The sequence below is a fragment of the Vulpes vulpes genome, chromosome 10 (assembly GCF_048418805.1).
Source record: "Vulpes vulpes isolate BD-2025 chromosome 10, VulVul3, whole genome shotgun sequence".
In the NCBI taxonomy this organism is placed as follows: Eukaryota; Metazoa; Chordata; class Mammalia; order Carnivora; family Canidae; genus Vulpes; species Vulpes vulpes.
In genome coordinates, this window is record NC_132789.1 from 44,533,901 (window position 1) to 44,561,273 (window position 27,373).

The window sequence follows — 27,373 nt, forward strand, 5'->3', positions numbered from 1 at the left end:
TCATTTTTCCTTGTCTTGAAGAACTGCCTTTATCATTTCTTGCAGTGTAGGTTTGTGGTGGTGAATTCTTTTAACTTTCGTATGTCTGCAAAGTCTTCATTTCAGTTTCCTCTTTGAAAAATTCTTTCGCTATTTAAGTAAATCTAAGTTGGCAGAGGTTTTGTTTTTGTTTTTTGTTTCGCTTTCAATACTTTAAAGATACTGTGACAGTGTCTTCTAGCCTGTGTTGTTTCATTGAAAAATCTGTAATTTTTATATTTTTTTTCCTCTATACATAATGTGTCTTTTTTCTCTGGCCGCTTTTAAGATTTTTTCTTTATAACTGTTTTAAGTAACTTTATTACGTTATTCTTTGGTGTGGTTTTCTTTATGTTTCTTACACTTGGAGCATAAGCTCAAATTCATATTCAAATGTGGGTTTATAGTTTTCATCAAATTTGGAAATTATTGACCATTATTTTTTCAAATATTTTTCTGTCTCTCCTTTGAGAACTCCAGTTGGAAGTATATTTGGTCACTTGAAATTTTTTGCAAGTTGCTGCTGCTTTGTTCATTTCTTTTTTTTTCTCTATGTTTCATTTTGAATCATTTCTGTTGATATGTCTTTAAGTTTACTGATATTTTCTTCTGCATTGTCTACCTTGCCATTAAATCTTTACAGTGTATTTTTATGTGTGTGTTTATACATAAGCCAGGATAAATGTACTTTCATCACAGCAGTGATTCAAAAAAATTTCTACGGTGCATTTTTTATCTCAGACATTATGTTATTCATTTCTAGAAGCTTGATTTAGGTCTTTTTTTTTAAGGTTTTACTTATTTATTTTAGAGCCAAGAGTGTGAGGAAGGAGGAGCAGAGGGGAAGGGAGAAGAAGGGGGAAAGAATCTCACACAGACTCCTCACTGGGTGCAGAGCCTGACATAGGGCTCGAACTCACAACCTCAAGATTGTGACCTGAGCTGAAACAGATGGACGCTTACCCAGCTGAGCCACCCAGGTGCCCCTAATTTGGGTCTTTAAAAAAAAATCTGTGTCTAGGGGCACTTGGGTGGCTCAGTCAGTTGAGCATCTGCCTTTGGCTCAGGTCATGATACCAGGGTCCTGGATGAAGCCTCAAGTTGGGCTCCCTTCTCAGGGGGCAGGCTGCTTCTCCCTACCCCACTTGTGTTTCTCTCTCTCTCTCACTTTCTCTCTGAAATAAATAAAAAATAAAATCTTAAAAAAATTAAAATAACTTGTGTCTCTATTTAGTATATGCAGTCATGAAGTCTTTTCTATAGCTTCTTGAATATATGGAATGCAATCATAGTAATTATTTTAATACCTTTGTCTACCAGTTCTGTTATCTCTGTTATTTCTGGGTCAGTTTTAATTAATTGACATTTTTCCTCATTACAGGAGCATTATTATTCCCAAGTATTCCGTTTTTAAGCCTTGTTTCCTTTCCTTACTTGCTCTTCTTGGGCAAGCTTATTTATTCCCTTGGGTTCAGCTGATATCTTTGGGAACTTGATTCCAACCCTGGGTCTCTATTTGAATTTCCTAGCTGTACCTCAGGTTCAGTATGTTTGAAACATAACTTGCCTGTTATTTTCTAAAGTCGCTCCTTTGTAGTCTTAGTTTTTGACACCACTGTAGTTAGTCCCTCAAGTCAAGCTAGAAACATGGGAGTCATCTTAGTTTCTTTTCTCCAAGACCCAGATGCATTTTAGCTTCACAAATATTAGATCCTTAATATTTTAAAATCCACCCCTCAGGAGAAATTTCCAGTAATGGTGGCAGAGTAAAGTGGTCTCCTGAATCCTCCCACAGATAATAGTTTTAAAATATGTAAAAAATATATATTTAAAAAAACTGGAAAGGATCCAGAAGCAGACAGAAGCTAGAGAGCTTACTCTTGAAAAACAGCAACTGGAAGTGATAAGAATTGTGAGTTTGCAGCTTTTTTTTTTTTTTTTTTTAGTTTGCAGCTTTTTAAAATTTTTGCCTGAGGGCATTCACTGACCCCCACAGCAGAGGAAAGTGGCAGTGGAAAATCTCAGTCTTATTTTCTTATACTGGCAAAGAACAGAGTTCAGGATAGAAAAATTACCTGAAAATTTAAGGGGAAAGTAAGAAAACCATAGAAGAAAAAAAAAAAAAGGAAAAAAGAAAACCACAGAAGATAGTGAAACCCACAACCTATCTAGAAACTGTACTAAAATCCCTGACTGAACCTCTAAACTACATGTACCACACAGGAAGGTTCCAGAGAGCATGGTAAAAATACAGAGGTCAGAGAGGCAGGGCTTCCGTCTTTGAAAGAGGTGATCTCTGAATTCCTCAACCTTGTGTTGCACCGGTGGCAGAAATCTGAATTTTTCGTGACTTAGGGAGTCAGAGTACAGAGCCTAAGGCTGAAAAATTAGGGAGTAAGCTCATGAAGCAAAGACAGTACAGAGACAGCAGGCCCCAATTCTGAGTGTAATCTATGGCAAAATTCTTGGCTAATCATCAGATTAAACAAGAACATTTCTAGGGGACCAGGCTAAAAATGCAGCTGCAAGAATTATACAGAAATATCAGTTGCTACACATTCCAGGGGAAGCAGACTATACAGTTTAAGTCCAGATAAGTTACTTGCCTACTTGGAAAAAAAAAAATACAACCTGAAAGAAAACACAGTAAAATCCAAAGTCACTCCATATGTTAGATAGATGTCCCATATTTAAACAAAAACTGTTAGACATGCAAAGGAACAAGAGAGAGTGACCCATACTCAAGAGGAAGAAACAGTCAATGGAAACTGACTCTTCCAGATATCAGAGTTAGTAGTCAAAGATTTCAACATATAATCAGAAAACTAACGGAAGTTAAAGGAAAATGGCTTTAGTGAATAATTACAGAATTTCAAAAGAAATGTAAATAATTTTAAAAATGGGAAAATAGAAATGAGAGAATAACTTCCACTTATGGCATCATGAGAGGGCCCCTAATTTTCTCATTGAAAAAAAGTATAAAACTGGACAGAATTGCCTAAAAGCAAATATTTCCAATTGTTCTAAAAATATAATAGAGGCAAAAGCAAGTTGAGCAAATTGATCTTGAAAAACTGGTAATACTTTGAGCAAGTACAGCAGGTGTCTGCAGTCTTCTCTCTGGGGCATTGCCCCATCAGTGTCTATCTCCACTCCAGCTCAAGTGACAAGAAATGTAGTTTACCAGGGTGTGGTTAGGCATGAAAACTAGCAACTTTTCTAGAAGGTTGGCGTGATTTGGGGTAGAGGATGAAAACTCACAGCCTTGCCAACTAAAACTGGCAAACGTGGTTGGGAATGAACGGATAGAATCAACAGCTTTGCTAACTTGAGATGGTTGTGCCTGTTAGGGTGAGTGATGGATCTGCTGGAAACTTAATGGTAAGATCTTGAAAATAAGAGCTAAAGAAGGGCTAAAATAAGCTCTCAGTGTATCCCTGGCTGGGGAATGAGAAACTACCTGCATGCGCAAAAGATACCTAAGAGAGCCTGGTAAAAGCTAAAAATCAAAGGAGAGCTGAGAAGTGGCTGCAACTTTGAATGCATTCCCCGAGGAACACACAGATGGGTTGACAGAGGGTGAAGCTTTATAGACGTAATGTGTTTGAGTGACCTCTGCTTAAATCATTGGCTGATTGCTAAACTATGCAGATATAGGAAAGACACCTAGGAAGCCAGGCTAAAATAAAAACAAGAATTAAAAACTGAGCAGAGGTGTCAGTGGCAACATACTATGGAGGGATTCTAATTCTTCAGTTGAAGTACAGAGGATGGGATCCCTGGGTGGCGCAGCGGTTTAGCGCCTGCCTTTGGCCCAGGGCGCAATCCTGGAGACCCGGGATTGAATCCCATGTTGGGCTCCTGCTGCATGGAGCCTGCTTCTCCCTCTGCCTATGTCTCTGCCTCTCTCTCTCTGTGTGCCTATCATAAAAAAAAAAAAAAAAAAAAAAAAAAAAAAAAAAATTAAAAGAAGTACAGAGGAGTTACTAAAAATAACAGCCCATCAGAAAAATAAAATAGAATCCCCAACTGTTACAATAGATGACCTAAAATTTCTAGTTTCCAACCAGATGTTAGGAAACATGTGAAAAAAGAATCAGTAAAGTGTGACCCATACTCAGGGGAAAAAAGTATTCAATAAAAATGATTCTGAGAAGATTCAACTGTCAGATTTAGCAAGACCAATGCTGCTGTTAAAAATACACTTAAAAATGTAAAGGAATGTATGTTCAAAGATACGAAGGAAAATGGGGTGACAGTTACCCAACAAATAGTGGCTTTAACCACTTTTAACTCAACATTGTACTGCGTGTCCTAGCCAATGTAATAATGCAAGAAAAAGAAATTAAAGGGATACATATTGGAGATGAAGAAGCAAAACTGCCTTTACTCACAGACGATAGAATCATGTACCCAGAAAATTCCAAGGAATCTATTCATTAAGTGAATTTAGAAAGGCTACAGGATATAAGACCAATATACAAAAATAAATTGCGTATATATTAGCAATGAATAATTGGGAATTAAAGTTTTAAAAAATGTATAGCATCCAAAAACATGAAGTTCTTAGGAATGAATTTAACAAAATATGTGCAAGAACTATATACCAAAAACTACAAAACATTGCTGAGAGAAATTAAGTAAATGAGAGATAATACCATTGTAATAGTGTTCCCTCCAAAATCATGTCTTCCTGGAACCTCAGGATTTGCCCTTATTTGGTAATAGTATCTTTGTAGATGAAGTTAGTTAGAGATCTTGAGATGAATATCATTCTTTATTTAGGGTAGACCCTAAATCCAATGACTGATAGCTTTACATGAGGAAGGAAAGGGAGATTTGGACCCATAGAGACACAAGGAAGACAGCCATGTGAAGATGAAGATACAGATTGGAGTTGGGTCGCCACAAATCAAGAAATGCTAAGAGCCTCTGGGAGTTGGAAGAGGTAAAGAAGGTTGTCACCAAAAGCCTTCAGAGGGATTGTGGCCCTGCCTTGACTTCATACATTCAGCTTCTAGAACCATGAGTGAGGGAGTTTTCTGTTGTTTTAAGCCATAATGTTTGTGGGCAAACATTTTGGTAGCCCTAGGAAACTGTTACAGTCATATTCAGGAATTGGGACTTAGAATGGCAAACTAGTCTTGAAAGTGAACAACAAAGTTGAAGAATTTAAGCTCTCTAACTTTAAGACTTACTGTAGAGCTGCAGTAATCAAAGCAGTGGTACTGGTGTAAAGATAGATGAAATCAGTGAAACAGAATAGAGTCCAGAAATAGACCCATACAAATATGGTTAATTAATGTGCCAAGGCAAATTGATGGGGAAAGGATAATCTCTTCAATAAATGAATACTAAAACAATTGGATAGTGATATGAAAAAACAGGAACACTGACCCTTATATTATACAGAAAAATTAGCTTAAAATGGATCATAGACCTAAATTTAAGAGCTAAAATTATAAAACTTGTGAAAGAAAACACAGAAGAGCCTTTTTGTGATCTTGTCACTAAATATGCAAACTAAATAATATCACTAAAAGCATGAATTATAAAAGAAAAAAATGATAAATTAGAATTAAAATTTATAAACTTTTGTTATTTAAAAGACATCACTAAGGAAAATGAAAAGGCAAACTACATACATATTTGCAAATTAAATACCTAACAAATATTTGTGTCTAGAATATATAGAGAGCTCTTGTAACTTAATTAAAAAACTAATAAAGCAGAGGATTTGAACAGATAGTCCATTGAAGAATTTATACAGTAGATGTCCAATAGGTGCATGAAAAGATACCATCCCTAATCATTAGGAAAAATGCAAATTAAAGCCACAATAAGATGCCATTACATACTTCGATAATGACTGAACTTAAAAAGACTTCCCAAACCAATTTCTGGCAAGACTGTAGAACAACTGGAATTCTCATACTGGTGGTGGAACTATATAATCGCACAACAGCTTTGGAAAGTAATTTGGCAGTTTTTTAAAAAAGTTAGAGGCATATCTTCCATATGACCAGGTGTTCTACCCGTAGATATTTACACAAGAGCAATGAAAGGATATGTTTGTAAAAAGACTTGTAGAGGAATATTTATATCAGCTCAATTTGTAATAGGCAAAAACTGGAATCAACCCAAATGTCCAGCTATTGGTGAATGAATAAACAAATTGTGGTATGCTCATATAACAGAATGGTACTCAGCAATCATGAGGGAACAATTATTGATACAGACAGCAAAATGAACAAACAAGATAATATTGCTGAGTGGAAGAAGCCGACAAAAAGAGTACATACAATGTGATTCTGTTTATATAAAACTCTAGAAGATGCAAACTAACCTATAGTGCCTGGAAGCAGAGCAGTGATTGTTTGGGGCTGGGAATTTGGAGAAGGGATTACCAAGGAGGATGAAGAATCTTTGGAAATGATGGATATGTTCATTATCTTGATTGTGGCGATGGTTTCATAGCTATATACGTGTGGTAAAATTTGTCAAATTGCACACTTTAAATATGTTCAGTTTATTGTATGCCAGCTATGCCTTTAATAAAATTGTAAAAAAAAAGTGGACAAAGATTTGAATAAACTTCATCAAAGAAAATATATGACTGGCTAATATGCACATGAAAAGATACTCAATCTCATTAGTCATCAAAAAAATGCAAATTAAATCACAGGAGATACCATTAGATGATTAAAAAAAAAAAATACCAAGAATGACAAAAAATAAAAAGACCCAAGAATACCAAGTAATGGTGAAGTTATGGAGCAGCTGGAACTCTCATGCATTGCTGGTAGAAAGGCAGGATGGCATTTAGATAACAGTTCAGTTTCTTATAAAGTTAAACATATACTTACATGTAACCAGCAATAAATACTTTTGAATATTTACCCCAAATAAGTTAAAAACACACGATTACAAAAGCTTTAGATTTCAAACATTTATAGCAGATTTATTTATAGGAGCTGAGAACTGAAAACAACCTCAATATCAATAGATGAATAAACTGTGATCTATCTCTAGAATGGTATACTGCTCAGTAATAACAAGGAATGAACTCTTAGACACAATAACATGGATGAATCTTAAAACATTAGGTTGAGTGAAAGCAGCCAGAAAAAAATAGCATGTATATGATTAATTTTATATGAGATACCAGAAAATTCAAACTAATGGGGACAGAAAACAAATGTGATTGCATGAGCCCGAGGGTGGAGGCAGAAACTTACTGCAAAGGGGAATGAGCCAACTTCTGGGGCCAATCCAAATGGCTTCTCTCTTGATTGTGGTTACTTGGGCATATGCCCTTGTCAAAACTGAAAGACCTATACACTTCAAGTATGTGTGGTTTATTTTGTGTAAATTACACTTCAATTAAGTTGATTAAAAAAAATCTGTACTACCAGCTTTGTAGCCACCCACCGTTTCTCATTTGGGATGGATGCAGTACCCTCCTAAGTGATGGTCCTGCTATTGTCTTAGTTCCTTAGATTCCTACATGATGCAGCAACCTGAACGGTCCCCTTAGAACAGTATCCTGAGTTTGTCACTTTCCTGTAATACACGTTCCCATAATTGCTCACCATTACCTAGCACCTTAGAGTAGCATAGGTCTTCTTTAGGCTGGGCCTTGACTGTCCAACTCATCCATTACTTCCAGCCTCCCACTTTGCTTTTGACTCTCAGCTCCCAGCACAGGCCATGTTAATCTCATTTCCTGTACTGTATACTCATCTCTCCCCCCTCAGCCTTTTGTTTTGTAAACAGTGGTTTACCTTTTTAAACTCAGCTTAGAATTCTAGGAAATGCCTTTATTGATTGATTGATTGATTGATTGATTGAAAGCATCCTTCTTCACACTGTCCGTCTCCAAGATTGGAATTAAGTACTCTTCAGATGGTGCTTTTTTGGTTCATTGTAACTTTTATAGGTGTTTTTATCCTTGTGGCTTGTTTTTTGTTCTTTCTCTAACTAGATTGGGCACTCATTGAGTGCAGCTATTATACTTTATTTACATTTTGGATCCACAAGGTCTGATCCATAATAAGTGCTTAATAAGTATTTGTAGGAAGATTGAATATGAATGTTGAGAAAAGTATACATAGAATGATTACTACTATTTTGTTTCAAACAAACCTCTTTGCATAGAGAAAAAGACTGGGAAGATTTATAACAACATTTTAACACCAGTTTGAGTGGTGAGATTAGTTCCTTTAATATTTTTGACAGTTTTGCATTTTTCATAAAAACACAGTGTATAATTATTTTATGAGAAATAACCTAAAAAATTGGCAGTATAACTTTTGCCTATTCAAATGAATTTTTGCATTTCTTTAGGTTCACAAGGCAGTTATAATTTCCAGTCCCTTAACTACAGTCCTGACTGCGGAGATTCCTGGTTGGTCAAAGAATGAATCAGCCCAACCCGAGACATCAGAGTATCCTGGTACTACACCTAGCACTCAGCAAGTAAAAAGTCTCGGGAAAATCCAGAATGCTACCCTTCTGCCTGTGGCTCCCTCCTACAGTTACACCACCCCTGACTCCCAGGCCTCTTTCCAGAGCACCTCAACACCATACCCAGGTGAGGCCCTTTGCTTCTGCCCTTGGAGATAGGATAGAAAAGGAGAGCATTTTATCACAGTGTTCTCCTTAGTGCAAGGAACAGAGAGAGGCATGACTTTTGAGTACTGTAGGTTAGAGAAAAAAATAATCCTATCTTTTTTCCTGTAACCACAGGACTTGGGGCTCTCCATTCTTTTCTCAACAGGCCCCAGAATATGGGAATTTACGAGGTTCATTTTTCCAGAGCCAGATTCCACTGTGCCTGGGACTTAAAGGCAGGAGATTCAATTAAGTAAAGTTTGAGGAATGAAACAAACAGAAGCCACAGGGAAAAAAGTTGGATTTTTGTACGTATTTGCCTTCTGAATGGCTGATTGTAGGTCAGATATTTGTCTCTCTGATTTTTGGCATCATCTTTATTTTTAAAGCAGACCATCCATAGGAAGGAGATTTATGAAGAGTATTGCCTTAACAACAAATCTGTGCTTCATGAGTGCTAGTCTAAGGTATTAGGAGGAAATGGTTAATCAAGGAAACTAACTTGATCTCTATCCCCTGAAAAAGGCAACAGGGTGAAGCAAAGCAAGTGAAAAGGAATTTTTCTGATTTTTGATTTCCTAGGGTTTTCTTTCATGGTAGTATAACATGAAATTTTGGGGTTTCAATCCTGAGGCACTAAAGTAATTTTTGTGTGCAGGCTGAATGCCTATAATTTTTGGTGTAATTGTGAAGGGTTTGAGTAACACTCTATTTTTGTCCATTATACTCTTTCTGAGTATAGTGATTTATCTTTCCTTTCTTTTTTTTTTTTTTTTTATTGAAAGTCACTTCAGAAAATTCTTATTCAACCTCAGGGTGTCTAAGTGCTGAAGTTTCTTTCCATAAGGAAGATTTCATTTCTTCCTAAGTGTAGTACCAATAGATCTTAAATTTCATGTTTGTCAAGAGGTCCTTATTACTCCCCACTCTTGAAATATGGGCTGACCAGGCATTTGTTTGCTTTAAGCTCCTTAATTCCTGGGTCTCATACCAAATAACGATTTATTGTTAGAGGAATAAGATTTATATAACAGTGGTTCTCAACAACTTGCAAGCATTTTTGGTAGTTATAGTTATGGAGGAGGGATGCTACTGACACCTTGTGGATGGAGGCCTGGGATACGGCCAGCTGTCTTATGTGGTGCACAGGACAGTTTCCCCCACCCCCTACAACAAAGAATTATCTGATCCAAAATGTCAGTAGTGCCAAGGTTGAGAAACCCAGACATGTATGAAATAGCTATTGAATAGTGTGAAGACCGTATATAGCTATTAGCTGATGTGGGTATTCCAAAAAAGCTAAAGTCATTCAGGAAGTAGATAAGTTTGAACTGAAATGGTCTGGGAAGATTTCTTGGAGAGGACTGGCTGTGCCAAAACAAAGTACTGATTTAGAATAAAGAAAGCATACACTCCAGTTGAAGGAAATAGCATTAGCAGAGTCCCCAAGAGTAGACCATGTCTTCTGTGGAACACAAGAGGGAAAATGAATATAACTAGAGGCAGAATTGGACAGGAAGGATAAGGTGGTGTGATCAGATGATAATGGTTCTCTAAAACCAGCTTAGGGGTTGGCCTTGAACATGGGTGGGAGTGGGGAGTCTTAAGTAGGAGAATAACATGGTGGGGGAAGTATTTTAGAAAAACTAATGGTGGTAAGTGTTAGAATAATATGGTGTCATGATAACCTGAGAATTTGAATAACGAAGAAGTCAGCAGTATTAGATGCTATGGGAATAATGGATGTGGGTTGAGAAACAGTTACTGGATTTGCTAAGGAGCAATTTGTGGATGACCTCACAAGATCTTTTTCAGTGGCAAAGTGAAAGCCAAATCAAATTTCAGAGGATTAGAGAATAGATAAATAAGGAGGAAATAAAAGCAGTAGCTGAATATTGTTTGTAAAAGAAATTTGTCCCCAAAAGGAAGAGGAATGAGGTAGTCTGGATCTACTTTCTTATCTCTTGTATATTTTCTTTGTTTCTAGTTATAAAGGAATTGGTGGTATCTGCTGGAAAGAGTGTCCAGATCACCTTGCCTAAGAATGAAGTTCAGTTAAATGCATACGTTCTCCAAGAACCACTTGAAGGTAAAACATCCCCTTACATTTGGATATTGTTTTAATTTATGATATTTACATACCTTAATTCATTTACTAATTGCAACCGCCCCGTGAGAACAGGTTATAGCGTGCACATACAGAAATATTTCCCTGATGCAAGAGTAGTATAATGTTTGAGATCATGGGCTTTGACACCAAAGCCTGGGTTCAAATCCTGGCATAGCTAATCATTAGCTGAATGATTTTAAGCAAATTGTTTTTACATTTCCATTTCTTTTTCAGTAAAATGAGGGTAATAATTTCTACTTCATAAGGTTACTTTAAGGGCAAAATGAAATGATATATAAGAGACCTACTTCAGTGCCTAGGAAATAACTGATACTCATTAAATGGAGGTTGTATTCTACCCCTTTAAGAGAGGAAGAAACCGATACTGAGGCCAGCCTATTTATTTTGTCCAAACAACTAGTATTAGCAGCTATAGAACTCATAGAGGAGTTATTTAAGACTATAGTTAATGTAGATTTGGCATTTAAAAAATAAATAAAAAGGAAGACAGGGCACCTGGGTTACTCAGTTGGTTAAGTGTCTGACTCTTGATATCTGCTGAGGTCGTGATCTCAGGGTTGTGAAATTGAGCCCCTGCATCAAGCTCCGTGCTCAGTGCAGTCTGCTTGTCCCTCTCCCTTCCCCAGCTTGCCCTCTCGGGTGTTGTCTCTCTCTGTCTCTCTTTCAAATAAATAAATAAAATCTCTCTAAAAAAAAAAAAAAAAAAAGAGGACAAGCCCAATATGATAATAAAATTCAGATTTATGAACTATATAAATTAGGGGACAATGCATTCATTATTTAAGCAAACTTTTATAATATGAGCATCCCTTTCACTTTTTTTTTTTTTTTTAAGATTTTATTTATTTATTCATGAGAGACACAGAGAGAGAGAGAGAGAGAGGCAGAGACACAGGCAGAGGGAGAAGCAGGCTCCACGCAGGGAGTCCGATGTGGGACTTGATCCCAGGTCTCCATGATCATGGCCTGGGCTAAAGGCAAGTGCTCAACTGCTGAGCCACCCAGGCGTCCCTCCCTTTCACCTTTGAAGTACATATTAATATACCAAAATTTAGCATAGAAACACATAAGCACTTAAGATTTTCTATGACAATAATGAAGCATACTTTGATGGAAAATGGTTGCCTTGAGTTTATGCTACTCTTATTACAGGGTTAGTCAAGTAGAATGCTGTACTCTAGGATTCAGGATGGAGTCCTTCATTTTAGGTACACACCTGTCCTGTACATTAGTCCGGCTTTCTAATAGGCCTCATACCAAATAGTGTATTTATGCAAAAGTACTTTTCCAGAACCTAAGCACCCTCCCTGTTCTATATTTCTGCCCTCAAAAATAAGATTTCCTTATCAGTTCATTCTACCTTCCTCCAGACAAACTTTTATTTTTTTAAAGATTTTATTTATTTATTTATTTATTTATTTAATTTTTTTTTTATTTTTTAAATTTATTTATTTGTGAGAGGTAAGTGCAAGTGAGAGAAAGCACAAGCAGGGGGAACAGCAGAGGGAGAGGGAGAAGCAGGCTCCCTTCTTGATCCCAGGACCTTGGGATCATGACCTGAGCCAAAGGCAGATGCTTAACCTGCTGAGCTACCTGAGTGCCCCTACCTTCCTCCAGAGAAGCTTTAGCCTTCCGCTCCCCTGGTGGTAAGTTACAGTGAATGAACTTGGTGGCCTCTGAAGATGGAGGTGAGAACTGCTTTGAGCTGCACTTGCCTCCACTGTTTTGTGAAAGGAGCTGGGCTCTGCGTTAGGTTCTTGTCTAACCCCTATTTGCATATACAGTCTGTGAGTTGCTGTCACCTTATAGATCAGTATTCTAAAACACCTGGGTTGATTGTTTTCAACTTTCCTTTCCACGGGTTCAGCATTTATCAGATACATGAGATGGATGGTTTCAAACTTTCAAAGGTTAGGGACAAGTGAACAGGACCAGCTCTGCATACTCTTCCTCCCCGTCATCTCCTGTGGCAGCCCCTGAAGCACTTCTTAGGATCCCTCTAGGGTTCAGAGGCATGGTTTGAAAACCACTGCCGTAAATCATTTAAACCAACATTCTGTCTAGCAGAACCTATCCTCAGTTGTTCCTACCCTTGGGCGAGTTCCTGGCTGTGAGACATAATTCATCCCCCAAGCTTTTCTGTCCTAGGAATATTGTCCTTCTTGAAATTGCATTGCCAGCCTTAGATATTATAAAATTGTCAGTTCCCAAATTAGTGTGAGACTGTATTATGTGTGGAAAAATAATTTCCAACTCTAGCTGGAAGAAAGGTCATCTCAGCACCAGTCCCACTGCTGCTGCTGCCTTCCTGCTTCTCACCTAACCTGACGTCTACATAATACATTCGTGAGAGCTGCCTGGGGCTGACAGCTGCCCAACACAAAACTAGTATTTGGGGAGGAAGGAAGAGTAATAGATCTTGTATCTCAGGCTTATAAAATGAAATCTGGTCTTCAGATGAAGGCTGTCGTGGAATTTGGGTCTATATGCTAACTTACTTTTGAACTCACGAACTAAGAAAAAGATGACCATTCTGTTATGCTTTTGAGGTTTCTTCTTTTTTCCTTTTATTTTTACTTTTGGATAGTGACATAAACTAAGCCTTCCTACCAAATCTCATCTGTCCCTAGTCAGAAGTGAATTTCATTCCCCCCACCAAATTTAAGACTGCTTTCCCGGGGGCGGGATTCCGTTTAGATAACAGGATCCTGACCTTGCCCTACCCAGTCATAGCATCCGAGCTACAAATGAGGACCATTTAATACTTCATTTGATCTTAATTAATTTCAGTGGGGCCCGTTTTAAATGGGCCATCCCCTGCCATCTTCTGCAGCGTGTTATTTAGCTCAGCAGGAATGAAGTAGCTCTTTTAACTCACCAGGGTGTGATGACCTCAGTGAGACAAGCATTGTTAGCACTCTAAAAAAGCTATTTTTGAACCATGTTATTTAGAAGTCATTGCTGTTCTTTGTTGCAAAAGAAGTTTTGCAGGAAAATGGCCCTTGTTCCCAGTGAGTTCATCCATAGTGGTTGGTAGGGCATGTATTTTCACTGTGATTGCCACACCATGAGGAACGTGGTATTTTGAGGGAGGATTGGTCTCTCTCAAGGGGAGGGTGGGTATGGGAAGGGAGAGAGCGCTGCTGGGAGAGAGTGGAGGAAGCCTGACTGTAGCTGAGTCAGCAGATTCCTCCCTTTCTTTCAACAAAACATTCAGTCTCCCTGTAGGCTTTGGGGTGGAATCTTAAAAACTAAGGCCTTGTCAAGATTTAGGAGAGATTTGTTATTGGCAGGATGTGTGGCTGCCCTCTTTGTGTGTAGGTGTGTGTTTTCATGATTTTTGTAACTGCCCTTCTATAGGAGAAACCTACACCTACGACTGGCAGCTGATTACTCATCCTAAAGACTACAGTGGAGAGATGGAAGGGAAACATTTCCAGATCCTCAAACTATCCAAGGTGAATTTGCCTCCTCTCACTTGCAGGGCTGGGTGCTGACCATTTTCTAAAATGTAGAATGTAGAATTTTCTGTTCATACTTAAATCAGGAACAATCTTTCAGAAGTGATTCCTCAAAAAGTCTGGCTGACATCCAGTATTTGTTAGTGTATGATTCTCAAATGTTCATTTATGGTGAGAAGACTGTATAAGCATGGTGGTGATAGCTGAAAATACACACTAAACAGCTTTTAAGGGTAACATAAGGATTTTAGAATTTGGGAGATAAGCTAAGTTTTTTGTGGCCACAAGACTGTAAATTGGCTCAGTCTTTTTTGGGATACAGTGTAGTTATTAAGAACCATAAAAATGTTCAAATTCTTTGGCCAGGCAATCTCATTCATTTGTTCATTCTTTCTTTTTTTCTTTAACAACTATTCATTGTACACTAGTTATGTGTCAGGCAGTGGGGATTTACCAGTGAATTGATCAAAATCTTCACATTCAAGGACAATAGAGTCTCATTGGTGGCAGTTATAACAGGGGATGCACTAGGTCAGTGCAGGGGGTATTGAAGCCCTGGGGAGTTTGATTTCTTTGAGTTTACTTGGGTGGGTCATGACAGGTGACTCACTTTCTGGGTAAAGGGTAGGGTTCTGATAACCTACGCAGGGGAAGCAATATGTTCACTGGGCCAAATATTAGAAAATGTGACTCAAAGGGAATTCTGTATGGTTCAGCGTGACTGGACCCTCTGGCATGAGAAGAGCAGTGGCACAAAGTTGGAGAGATGCATGGGTCATATTACAAAGAACCTTATGCTAGAGCAAGGACTTTGAATCTTATCCATAGGGATATAGGGATTATGGAACCTTTGAAAGTTTGTTGTTTTTTGTTGTTTTTTTTTTTTTTTGGAACCTTTGAAAGGTTTTAGACAACAGAAAGACTTATTCAGATTTTCAATTTAGAAAGATCACTCTGACTGCAAATTGAGTGAGGTAAGACTCAAACTAGGGAAATCATTGGAGAATCTGTCAAAAAATGTAAGCGTGAGATAGTAATAACCTGATTTAAAAAACAAAGTAAAACTTAAAAAGACTGCTATTGAGCTCATAATATGTGCCAGACACAGTGCTAATTGTTTTATGCACTTACTTCATTTTATCTTTGTAATGACCCCAAGATGTGGATACTAATATCTGTTTTATAAATGGCAAAACTAAAAATGTGAAAAATAGTTTAGCCAAGTTTCACAAAGCTATTAAATGAGAGATTTGATCTGGAACTTTCCATCCCTAAAGCTCTGGCTTTTAACAACTGTGCTGTGATGGTTGAAATCTAAGGTGATAGCATTGTGAATGGAGAGAAGTGAGTGGATGTGAGAAATATTTATGAAGGTCGACTCTAGAAGACCTGGTGATGGATCTGTTGGGTGGCGATGTTGAGGAAGGGAAGTCCAGGATAACTCTGGCCTTTTGGCTTAGGCACCTGGGTAGATATTGGTGCAACAGTGGTGATATTCACTGAAATGAGGAACACAGAAAGAGGAGTAAGTTGGATGAGGTTTGCAAATGATTAAATCGTTTTTGGACAGAGTGAGTTTAAGGTACCTGTGAAACATTTGCATGGAGGTGTCCAGGAAGTAGCTGGGAGTCAGAGACTAGAGATCAAGACACAAGTTGAGGCTAGAGAGAGAAATTTGCACACTGACCTCAAACAGATGACAGTTGGAGCCATGGCAATTGATGAGATCATCCAGAGTGTGTAGAGTGAAGGAAAAAAAAAAAAAACAGGTCACAGTTGGAATCCTGGGGAACACCGTCCTTAGAAGTGTGGAAGGAAGAAGAAACTGAAGGAGATGAGGAGTAGGCAGAGAAGTGAAAGCCAAGGAACGAGAGCTTTACAAGAAGAAAACCGTCAGAAACACTAGTCAATTAGCATTTGCTCAAAGAAGAGAATTCAAAAGAAAGGAAAAATCTCATTCATCTGAAAGATATTCATCACAGCATTGGTTATAATAGTAAAAGTCTGGAAACGACCCAAATACCCAACAATGTGGAAAGCTTCTGTGATACGATGCATTTACTCATGTACTTTCCTGCAGCCGTGAAAATGACCATCAGAAAGACTATTGTATTTATTTTTTTTTTAATTTTTTTTAATTTTTATTTATTTATGATAGTCACAGAGAGAGAGAGAGAGAGGCAGAGACATAGGCGGAGGGAGAAGCAGGCTCCATGCACCGGGAGCCTGATGTGGGATTCGATCCCGGGTCTCCAGGATCGCGCCCTGGGCCAAAGACAAGCGCCAAACCGCTGCGCCACCCAGGGATCCCAGAAAGACTATTGTAATGGGGAAGGTGTTCATGGTAAATGAATAGAAGAAAGAATAATAAAAAGCTTGATGCAGGTTTTTCTTTCCAATCTGCCATCTGCAGTGGAACCACCGCCAAGGATGCAGATTTTCGTGAAAATCCTTACAGGAACGAGCATCACTCTCGAGGTTGAATCCTCGGATACAATAGAAAACCTAAAGGCCAAGATCCGGGATAAGGAAGCAAATCCTCTGATCAACAGAGACAGATCTCCACCAGCAAGCAACTGAAGATGGAATTCAAAAGGAATCCACCCTTCATCTTGTGGTGGTGCTAAGAAGAGGGAAGGAATCTTCCAGCACTCCCAAGAAGCATAAGCACAGGAGAAAAATAAGCTGGTTGTCCTGAAATAAAGGACACTTATAATGTGGATGAGAAAATGGCAAAATCAGTCACTGTCGTTGGGAATGCCCTTCACATGAATGTGATGCCGGAGTTTTTATGGCTACCCACTTTGACAAGCATTAGCATGGTAAATGTTGTCTGACCTGTTGCTTCAACAGACCAGAAGACCAGTAATTGTATATGAGTTGATAAAAGACATGAACTAACAACAATAGCAAAAAGCTTGATGCACACCTTGGTTTTAATTGGACCTTGGAAGTCCAGGTCCTTGAGGTGGTGATCTCATCTTACTCCTCTCCAAACCCCAAGCCTAGGATGATGTCCAGTACATAATTGGTTCTCAGTGTTTGCTGAACGAATGAACTATTTAAAAACTACTTTTTGTATGTGGTCAAGGATTGGAAGGAAGTAAGAGAAATATGATTAACTGATGTGCTAGGGCAGTGGGATTGTGGGTGATTTTCTTTCCTTTATGTTATGTTTATACAGTTGGTGGAAATCAGAAGGGAAAAATATCTAGATATTTGGGAGCTCTTTGGTATTTTTACAAAATGGTTTTCTTTGTAGAGATGATTATTTTAATTTCATAACTCTATGAAATAGGATGGTTGGGCCCTTAATGTTCTTTTGAAAAGAAAATGAGAGTACAGAGATATTGAATTCCCTTTTGTTGTTCTAGAGTCAGCTAGTAATAAAATTCACATTAAAAGCTATAGATTTGTAGTTTATAATTCATTGTTTCATCTCCTCACCTAGTTTACTCTCTCCCTTTTGGAAGCTGTGCAAGAAGAGAATACAGTCTCAGCATGGAAAGATCAGATATATGTGTTGTTTTACATAGAATTGCTGCTCTTTGTGGTTGTCTAAAAGATCTTCTCTCGCTTCTGCAGCTTACCCCTGGCTTATATGAATTCAAAGTGATTGTAGATGGTCAAAATTCCCATGGGGAAGGCTATGTGAACGTGACGGTGAAACCAGGTATGAATTTCCCAGCCCCGGCTGAGTCTCCATTGCTTCCTCTGCAGGATTCCTAAAGAGGGGCAGATTTGACTTGAACGGTTTTTGAGTCCTATTCTTTCTTTTTCTTTTTTAAAAATATATTCACTGAGCAATTCCTAGTTCAATGTAGTGAAAGGTTATGGTGGCAGAGTATATACTTTGGTTCCAGTTGGGACATTTGGCTGGGGGGAGAAACATTAGTCACATGGCCCCCAGTGCAGTATGGCCTGAGCTGTAGCCTGTCTGAGAACTACTTCTCCAAGTAGGTCATGCTGAGAGAGGACCATGTGTTGTGATTAAGGGACACAAGAAAGCCAGGAGCCTGGGAAAAGCATGTAGAAGGAGAACGAGCCAAATGGCTGACTCTTTCTGATCTCTTTCCAGATATGGGTTTTGCACACAGAATTCCTCATTTAATCCCTGCCAGTCTTCTTTCACCTTGGAAATCAAATCCTGTCATTATTTTTAAGTGATCCACCACAGATAAAATACAGTGCAGTAGCAAAGTTCCTTGTTTTGCATTTTCAGGGAAATTTGGGGGAAATAGATTTGTTGGTAATAGATTTTCTATATATTCCTTGAACTCTCACCAAGGTAATCCTTTCCCTTCTTAAAAATGTGTTACATAAAGACTGTTTGATTATTTCTCAAAGAAAAGGCCACTGGGTTTGTAGCTCACAGTCATTCGAGTGGACAGAGTGGTCTGTGACCCTGCCATCACTCAGGCCGAGTCCCCTCAGACATAAGCTCAGGGATGGTTGAGAAATCACCCATTATGCTTTCACCACAGTCTGTACCAAGGGATAGTTTGCTTGCCAAGGTCCTTATTGCACAAGGCTCATGTGTTGTCCACCTCTACTCAACTTGTGCCACCTTTTCTTGAACAAGGTAGCACATGAGTGTTGAAAGTATGCAAAGGCATGGTCTTAGGAGTGATCAGGTTTGGAAGAGGCTTTAATGCTTCCACGTGTCTTATGATAGAATGGTAACCCTGGTGTGACTTTCCCATTTGGTGATGCACCCATCAGTTATGTTGTGGACTAATTCATAATTCACCCACACGGGCCTGCTCCTCCTATAATATATAAAGCCCATCTTCCAATTTCTTCCGGGTCTTTTTCTTACAGAGCCCCGGAAGAATCGCCCTCCTGTGGCCATTGTGTCACCACAGTTCCAGGAGATCTCTCTGCCAACCACTTCCACAGTCATTGATGGCAGCCGTGAGTACTTGTCTAGGCATGATGTTTAAGAAGAGCATTCACTGTGAACTGTGTTAGAAAACTCTGGCAGAAGATTTGGGGCCAAGGGCGCCTGGGTGACTCAGTTGGTTAAGTGACCTTAGCTCAGGTCTTGATCTTGGGGTCATAAGTTCAAGCCAGGTGTTGGAGCCTACTTAAAAAAAGAAAAAGATTTGGAGCCAATTATGTCTGCATTCTGTTTAGGCCCATCTTGACTATGTTCTGGGAAGACTACCCATTTCAAGCAACTAATTAGGACACAAAAACCAGACAGCCCAGACAGCCCCTATTTAAAATCCCTGTGTGGCTTGTTGGAAGTAATACTTCTGCTCTTTTGAGATATAAGAAAGTAAGATTATGCAGATATTTAGCATCTTTTTGTATGAAACTTACTAGTTCTCTCTCTCTCTCTTTTTTTTTAAGATTCATTCATTCATTCATTCATTCATTCATGAGACACACAGAGAAAGAGAGGCTGAGACACAGGCAGAAGGAGAAGCAGCAGGCTCCCTGCAGGGAGCCCGATTCAGGACTTGTTCCCAGGACCCCAGGGTCACGCCCTGAGCCGAAGGCAGACGCTCAACCACTAAGCCACCCAGGTGCCCCAAAACTTGCTGGTTTTCAAATTTTCTTAGAGTTACCATTCTCAGTTATGGAAACAAAGCTCCTTCCTCTCATAGCAAGATAAATAACTGAGGGTCTTGGCTGAAGAGCTGTCCCCCAGCGCTCACTGCCTGACAAGCTTCCTGTCAGCCTCCCGGAGAGACTCACAAAACATGCTCCACGCCCCGGGCTGGGCTCCTGAACATTCACCCATCAGAGTAGTGTCCCCTGTGGGTAACTTCTGGGTCTTTGCCACTGATCCTGGCTGTGCGTGCAGGGGGCCTCAGGCCTGTTATCTCATCAGTGTCGGCTTGGTCCCCTTTGGGGGCATATGAAGGCCCTGCTGCCCTGATTGTCTTGCCCCCGACAGTTGTTCTACGGCCGAGGCAGTCACTGCTCTAGCAGAGAAATCTCTAGCAAGGTTAAACATTTCATGTAGATGCGACTGGCAAGAGGAGGAGGGTAGAAGAATCGCAGGCCAAGAGGGAAGAGAGAACAGGAAGAGGCACTTGTGATTAGAGGGTCCCACAGTGCCGTTTTATTTCATAGTTTTGAATGGGTCAGAGTAAGTCGTGTGTAAAGGTATACAGAGGAGAGCCTCCCTACCATCCCCCTCTCCCAACTGTCCAGTTTTCCTCCAGTCAATGCTACTATTTCACATTTCTTTCTACAGGCATTCTATGCACGTGTGAGAAAATACATACAGTCTTTACGATAACACATAGTAGACCCTGTTGTGTGCAGTGCTTGTTTCTTTATATGGAAGAATTTTTCTTTTTTTCTTTTCTTTTTTTTTTTTTTAAGATTTTATTTATTTATTCATGAGAGACACAGAGAGAGAGAGGCAGAGACACAGGCAGAGGGAGAAGCAGGCTCCCTGCAGGGAGCCCAATGCGGGACTCGATCCCCAGTCTCCAGGACCATGCCCCGAGCTGAAGGCAGAGGCTCAACCACTGTGAGCCACCCAGGTGTTCTGAAGAATTTTTCTGAATCAGTACATGAAAGAGTTCTTTTTTTTTTTCCCTCTTGGTGATCACATAGCCTTCCGTTAAACAGCTGTATAATTCCCTGTATGGCTGTATACCTGCTTTCAGTCAGTCCCTATTGATGACCACTTAGATTATTTTTGGTCTTTTGCTGCTATGGAGAATGTTGCCATGAAAAATGTGTACGTGTGACATTTAATACACGTGCACATCTATCTGTGGGATAAACTCAAAGAGGAGCTACAGGGCGAAGACACATTTTGCTAACTTGCCCTTTGGGAAGGGAAGGTGTGTGACTGTGCTGCCACCGTGGCTTATGGAAGGGCTCACTCCACACCTTTACCCATAGAGTGTGTTACAAAACTTGGGTCTTACCAATCAGGTAGGTTAAGAAAATAGTATCTGAAGTGTCGTTTAAACTTGCGTTTCTTTTCTTTCTAAGTGAGGTGGAGTGTCTTTTCACGTGTTTAAGAATTTTTGATTTTCCATTTCTCATACAGTAGCATTTTTTTTAAAGATTTATTTATTCATGGGAGACACAGAGAGAGAGGCAGAGACACAGGCAGAGGGAGAAGCAGGCTCCATGCAGGGAGCCCGACGTGGGATTCGATCCTGGGTCTCCAGGATCACGCGCTGGGCTGAAGGCGGTGCTAAACCTCTGAGCCACCCAGGGATCCCCATACAGTAGCATTTTAACCAGAGGTTGCCCGTGTTGGAGTCCTGGGACAACTACGCAGTGGAATATCCATAGAGAAACAGAGTGACCCAATATTCCTAGGGAAGAAAACCTCTGGAGGGGTAATCATGTCATGAAGTTTTCCTTGCTTTCATGTCTCTGGGTGGTTGCTGAGACCCAGTTTGTGTAAGCTGGGGCGGTGCTGAGACCCAGCGCTCTCGTGTTGTAACTGATGTTTCTTTATGGTCAAGAAAGCACTGATGATGATAAAATCGTCCAGTACCATTGGGAGGAACTTAAGGGACCTCTGAGAGAAGAGAAGATTTCTGAAGACACGGCCATATTAAAACTAAGTAAACTCGTCCCTGGGAACTACACTTTCAGGTAAATTAAGACCCTTCACCTTTCCTTTAGGCCACGCTTTTCCCTGGGAGTTTTACATTCTTCTAGGAGTAACTCTGACAGATGTCACGGTTGTTGGAGATTTGGTTGATGATAGGGCCCTGGATTTCTTTAGTTCTCTGAGCCCTATTGGTGGTTGTGGTCACAACAGTGATCAGTTTTTAGGGCAACGGCCGTGGCATAATGGGTCAGGACCCACCACAGTTAACCCTTCTCAAAGCTGCGCCTGCAAAGCTGCACTTGGCAGATCTCTGAAGTTTTTTAGGATTTCTGTAATTAAGTGAAAGGGTCTATCTTCCTGTGCCTTCTCTCAGGAAAAATCTAGAAGGAACCTGTTTCCATTTTGCCTCTTTGGTAAATGCTTCCTCAACTTACAAGGTTTCAAAATCTTTACTTTGGACTAGTGGTTTATTCCAGTATGACTTGGGGGATCTTTCTCAGTTGGGTGTTTTAGAGAATTTGACTCAAAGATAGTCCTGGGAACTGGTGTTGGCACTCTGGGATGTGATTAGTGAGAGTGTGAGGCCGGCTCTAGAGTAATCCTGTTTGGGCTTGCAGCATTCCTGGTATGTCACAGAGCATTTGTATGTGAGTGTCAATCTCACAAACACCAGGTGTTCATGATACTAAACTTCTTTTATATCCGAGGAAAATGAGGCTCAGTTGTATTTACTAACTTCTCTGAGGTCACAGATTTCAGCTAGAACGGAAGTGCAGCTTCTCTAACCCTCAAGCCAGGCTCGTTTTGTTCCACCCCTTGACCCGAGCTGTACGTACTTTGTTAATGCTTTCTTGAGTGCTCTTCTCAGTCCATTGGCATTCTGCGCATCCTTAAGGGCTGCCTCGGTTTCCTGTGAGGTGCAGTAGAGGCTCCTGAGGTTCCTTCGGGAAGAGGGACTCTGTCTCTCCCGGGACCATCGCACCCGGGGCCCCTGCGCAGCACCTCCCATGGTGCAGCGGTTTATTCGTGGGTGTCTGTCTTCCCCATTAGATCCGCAGTTAATCAAGTTTTTTTTTTTTAAATTTTTTTAAATTTATTTATTCATGATAGTCACACAGAGAGAGAGAGAGAGGCAGAGACACAGGCAGAGGGAGAAGCAGGCTCCATGCACCGGGAGCCCAATGTGGGATTCAATCCTGGGTCTCCAGGATCGCGCCCTGGGCCAAAGGCAGGCGCCAAACCGCTGCGCCACCCAGGGATCCCAGTTAATCAAGTTTTGACACTACCAGAGACATAGTGACAAATGTCCTAGCACAGCACCTGCTGTGTAAATAAATACGACTTAGTAGCGCTCTAACGACTTCAAATGAATGAAAGGCAGCTGCCGTTCCTGAGGTTAGAGCCTTCTCATTGGCTTAAAATGGAAATGTGAGTGGGTTTTTACCTTAACTTTCTAACATAGGAATTGTGATATTTATGAAATCTACCTTGGGCCAGGTGGATCCTTTTTTAAAAAGCAACACTAATAGCTCCTGTTTCTTGAACACTATAGTACTATTCTGAGCCCTGTGCATCCAGTAGCTCATTTAATCCTTATTGTAGGTATTATAATTACTCTTATTTTGTGGATTAGGAAATCCAGGCACAGAGAGGTTAAGTCACTTGCCCAAGGTCACACAGGTAGTGTGACTTGAGTCTGCACTTTAAACCTCAGTGTTGGGGTGGGTGCAGTACTGGCGGGTCATTCTTTTTTCCTGTCCATTTCAATCTATGAAATGATGGGATTGGGTTTGATTAGCGATAAGATCCAGTCTGTTTGGTTCCACTTACCTTTCCTCATTTCCTCCTTTGACATGGCAGTGGCCTCTTTCCCCGGACACATGGTCAGTTGCTATCGCATCCAGGGTCCTTGCAGGCAAGCCCAGGACTGTTGGAGGAGAAAGAGTAAATGGGCAGCTGCCATCTTGCCATTTGTCTGTAACTTGCTTTTGCTCTGAAATAGGAGGCAAATAGGATATGTTAAAAAACAACAACTGAAAACAACAGGGGAACTGGAAAAAGAAAGAACTTTTGTGGATTTTTCTTCTTCAGATGTTTGCCGATTTGCACACGTCCGTGTGCCTGCCGTGTTTGTGCTCTTTTCCTAAAGGCTAAAATACCAAAAATCCCCGTCAGGCCGTAGGTAAAAGGTGAGACTGTGGGATACAACCCCACAGATGTCTGGCTCTGTCTGTGGCTGGTGGTGAGATTTACACAAACGACATGTCTTTTCTATGCTTTTCCTCTTTCTGTCAGCAAAATGGAAGGAACCCAAACCTCCTTGCTTGCTTATGCTCACATTTTGAGGTGGCAAGAGAAGCTTTAGGCTGTTCAGCTGGAAGGCATCATTTAGGTAAAAGCCTGCTCTTATAAATGAACATTTTTTTTTTCCTCTTGCAAATCCTGTTTCACACTGGCACCAACTGTGGGGCTGTTGCGTAGGAGAATTCATTTGCATCTTGGGCTCCTGTCTTACCGGAGCCAGCCGTCCTGGTCCAGCCCAGAAGCTGTCTGCCCAGGCCGCCCTTCTTGCAGTGTGTGCATGCATGGGTGAAGCAGGATGGCAGGAGGAGAGTGAGCCGCAGTCAGAGCTTGCTGTTTAGGGTGGCACCTTTGAGCCCCACAGCTTTAGGGGCCAGGGATTACCTATGCTCAAACCTTGGTTTCTGGGCTGTGGAGCCGGAGAACTGGGGCTGCATCTTGGCTCACCGTGTAGCCCCGGGCAGGTTACGCAGCCTCTCAGCTTCCTGTACGGTGAGATGGAGGATGCCTACTTTATACGATTGTTGTGAGGACCAGATCACACAGTGCTTGTGAAGGTCTCAGCGCACAGACGTGGCAGGTGGTGGAGCAAAACGGCACTGGTGACAAATGGCCTGGATTCAGATTCTGACCCCACTACTTTCAAACTTGGGCAAGTTACCTCCCCGTACCTCGGTCTCCTCAGACATGTATGGCATAAAATCAGGATCGTACTTTCTAGAGCTGTTGTGAGGATTTAATGAGATAAAAAGCACCTGGAACAGTGCCTGGCACTCAGTCATGGTGCGATGTAGTAGTGTTCGGCCTTCCCAGGAAGAATGGGTAAAGAGTTGGTTACCATTTGGTCCCCTGCTGCCTTGGTATTTCTTAGCCTTGATTTCAGTCCTCTCAGATTGGTTTCTCCTCCTGGAGCCCATCCCTGATTGCACTCCTCTCTGCCCTGCTAGCTTGACTGTAGTCGACTCTGATGGAGCAACCAGCTCTACCACTGCAAGCCTGACAGTGAACAAAGCCGTGGATTATCCCCCTGTGGCCAATGCGGGCCCCAACCAAGTGATCACCTTGCCCCAGAACTCCATCACCCTGTTCGGGAACCAGAGCACTGATGATCATGGTATCACCAGCTATGAGTGGTCACTCAGCCCAAGCAGCAAGGGGAAGGTGGTGGAGATGCAGGTAGGAGGGAATGGCTTCTGTCTTTTCTTGCCCAGGGGAGTTCAAGCAGATAGACTGGGTTACCCTTCCAAGGCTGACTTTTTACTTCATTTTAATCACCCAGGTTGCATTTATATAGAACATTGAACATTGGAATTTAAAAAAAAAAATCTAGAACATTTAAGGGGCCTTTAATGAACACATTACCAAAACCTTTGTCTTTAATGTTTGATATTAGAGGAAAAGACTAGATGAGAAACGGGGACTATTCTAGAATGGTTCCAGAGAGTCAGACTACACTCAAGCCTTTTGGGTGCAGATCTCCCCCCGACCCTGAGAAAGAGCATGTGTATGAGTAGGGTGTGAGGAGAGTGGGAAGGAAGGGCAGAGGGAGAGAGCGAGCGAGTGAGCATCTCAAGCAGGCTCCATGCTCAGCACGGAGCCTGACACGGGCTCGATCTCCTGATCCTGAGATCATAATGCAAAGGTGCAGATCTTAGTGAGCTCTCCAACAAATGGGGAGTTGTAGCCCACCTGGCTAGATGGTGAGCATCTTCCGTCTGGAGATACTTAGGAAGAGACTAGATGTGTCACCAGGCAGGTAAGTAAATGAAACTGCCTATGACAAACCAGACAACAGCCCCTGACTGAAGGGTCAGCTGCGCCTCGGGTCAGCTAGTCATTGCCACATGGAAATATGGTCCCAGGATTCCTAGCTAGGCCAACTTCTCAAAAAAAAAAAAACAGAAATCTAGACCTGTGTGTGAAAATATTCCATTTGGTGTGGGGGAACCTGGCTGGCACAGTCAGTGGAGCATGTGAGTTTGAGCCCCACGTTGGGTGTAGAGATTACTTAAAAATAAAATCTTCAAAAAAAAAGAAAATTTCTAACTTTTAAGACACTGCAGGCCAAACAAAATACCTACAAGGTAGATTCAGCCCAGAGGCTGCCAGGTTTTGCCTACGGTTCTAGAGGAAGCTCCTGCCTTGGAAGCTTGCCCTGAATTGTGTATAATGTTCCTCTGACGCTCTTTGTTTCCAGATTGGAGGCATGACTTAGAGCTCACATTTCACCTGGCTTTTTGTTTAGATATTATGGTCGGTTTCTCTGCTGCTACAGAATCTGCAGAAACCTGTAAGGGGACAGCATGGCGTCACCTAGCATTTTGAGTTGCTGCCTTGTGTTACCCGGGCAGCTTTGTTAAGATTGCTGAGTGGTCTCAGCAGGAAGAACATGGTTTTAAAAGGGTTATTTTATTAAACACTCATGGCCCTCTTGCTGGCTGGGATCATAAAGACCGATCTTGGTTATCTCTGCACACTTTCCTGTACTCCTCTCCCTTGTGAGAGCTCTGACTTTATTGAAACTGCTGCTGTCAGGGCAGGTTGTTCCCTTGAAGGGGGAACCTTTTACTTTTTACAGAATGTCCCACAGTGCCGGATTCCACACTTACTAGGTTTAGAAAATGAGGTGCATCGTTTAGACTAGAGTAGGACTTGTGTGACGTGATTCTGGGAGTCTCCTTTTCCACCTGTCTGTGTTTATGCATCCAGGGTGTTCGAACACCAACCCTGCAGCTGTCTGCCATGCAAGAAGGAGACTACACGTACCAGCTCACAGTGACCGACACAATAGGACAGCAGGCCACCGCCCAAGTGACTGTTATTGTGCAGCCCGGTGAGTTCAGCCTTGTCGTGCACGCTCTTCTGCTGGCTGGCCCCTTGAACCGTCGGGGAGAAGAGGGTTTTGGTTCTGATCTATACGACGGCGGGGTAGGAGGCAGCAGGCCACAGGGCCCCTGGCATCTTTGGTTGTCCACTCTGAGCGCTTTCCTCAGAGCTAGAGAGAGGGAGAGGACTTGACGGCCTCAGCTTGTGGCCTTGCCTGGGGCTGGTTATTGCAGCTTTGAGGGGACCTAGCAGATAGAGTCTGTTATCCCAAATCCTACCCTAGCCTTTAAGGTGAAAGCCCTCGTCTGCAAGAAAACCCTTATCACTCAGACCCTCTCTTTTTAACACCTATAGCATCACATCTCAAACTGACGTGGCATCTCACCTCCATCGTATTCTGCAGTGGTCTAATGAGAGGCTTTCACTCTGAAGTTCTTCATCATGAGCTCCCTGACCCACAGTATCTGATAGTTCTGTGGGCAG

At 41.1% G+C, this 27,373-nt stretch overlaps 1 protein-coding gene and 1 pseudogene across 3 annotated transcripts in view; both read left to right on the forward strand.

Moving 5' to 3' along the window:
* KIAA0319L (KIAA0319 like) overlaps positions 1-27,373 on the forward strand; it is a 91,044-nt gene that overhangs the window by 46,770 nt on the left and 16,901 nt on the right. For all 3 annotated transcript variants that reach the window (XM_072723873.1, XM_072723875.1, XM_072723874.1), the window contains 8 exons: positions 8,365-8,611; positions 10,619-10,720; positions 14,123-14,220; positions 17,809-17,896; positions 19,045-19,137; positions 21,672-21,804; positions 25,012-25,240; positions 26,774-26,897. In XM_072723873.1, the coding sequence (XP_072579974.1) occupies positions 8,365-8,611; positions 10,619-10,720; positions 14,123-14,220; positions 17,809-17,896; positions 19,045-19,137; positions 21,672-21,804; positions 25,012-25,240; positions 26,774-26,897 (1,114 nt within the window). The remainder of the gene's footprint in view (positions 1-8,364; positions 8,612-10,618; positions 10,721-14,122; positions 14,221-17,808; positions 17,897-19,044; positions 19,138-21,671; positions 21,805-25,011; positions 25,241-26,773; positions 26,898-27,373) is intronic.
* Positions 16,521-17,227, forward strand: LOC112914693 (ubiquitin-ribosomal protein eS31 fusion protein-like; annotated as a pseudogene).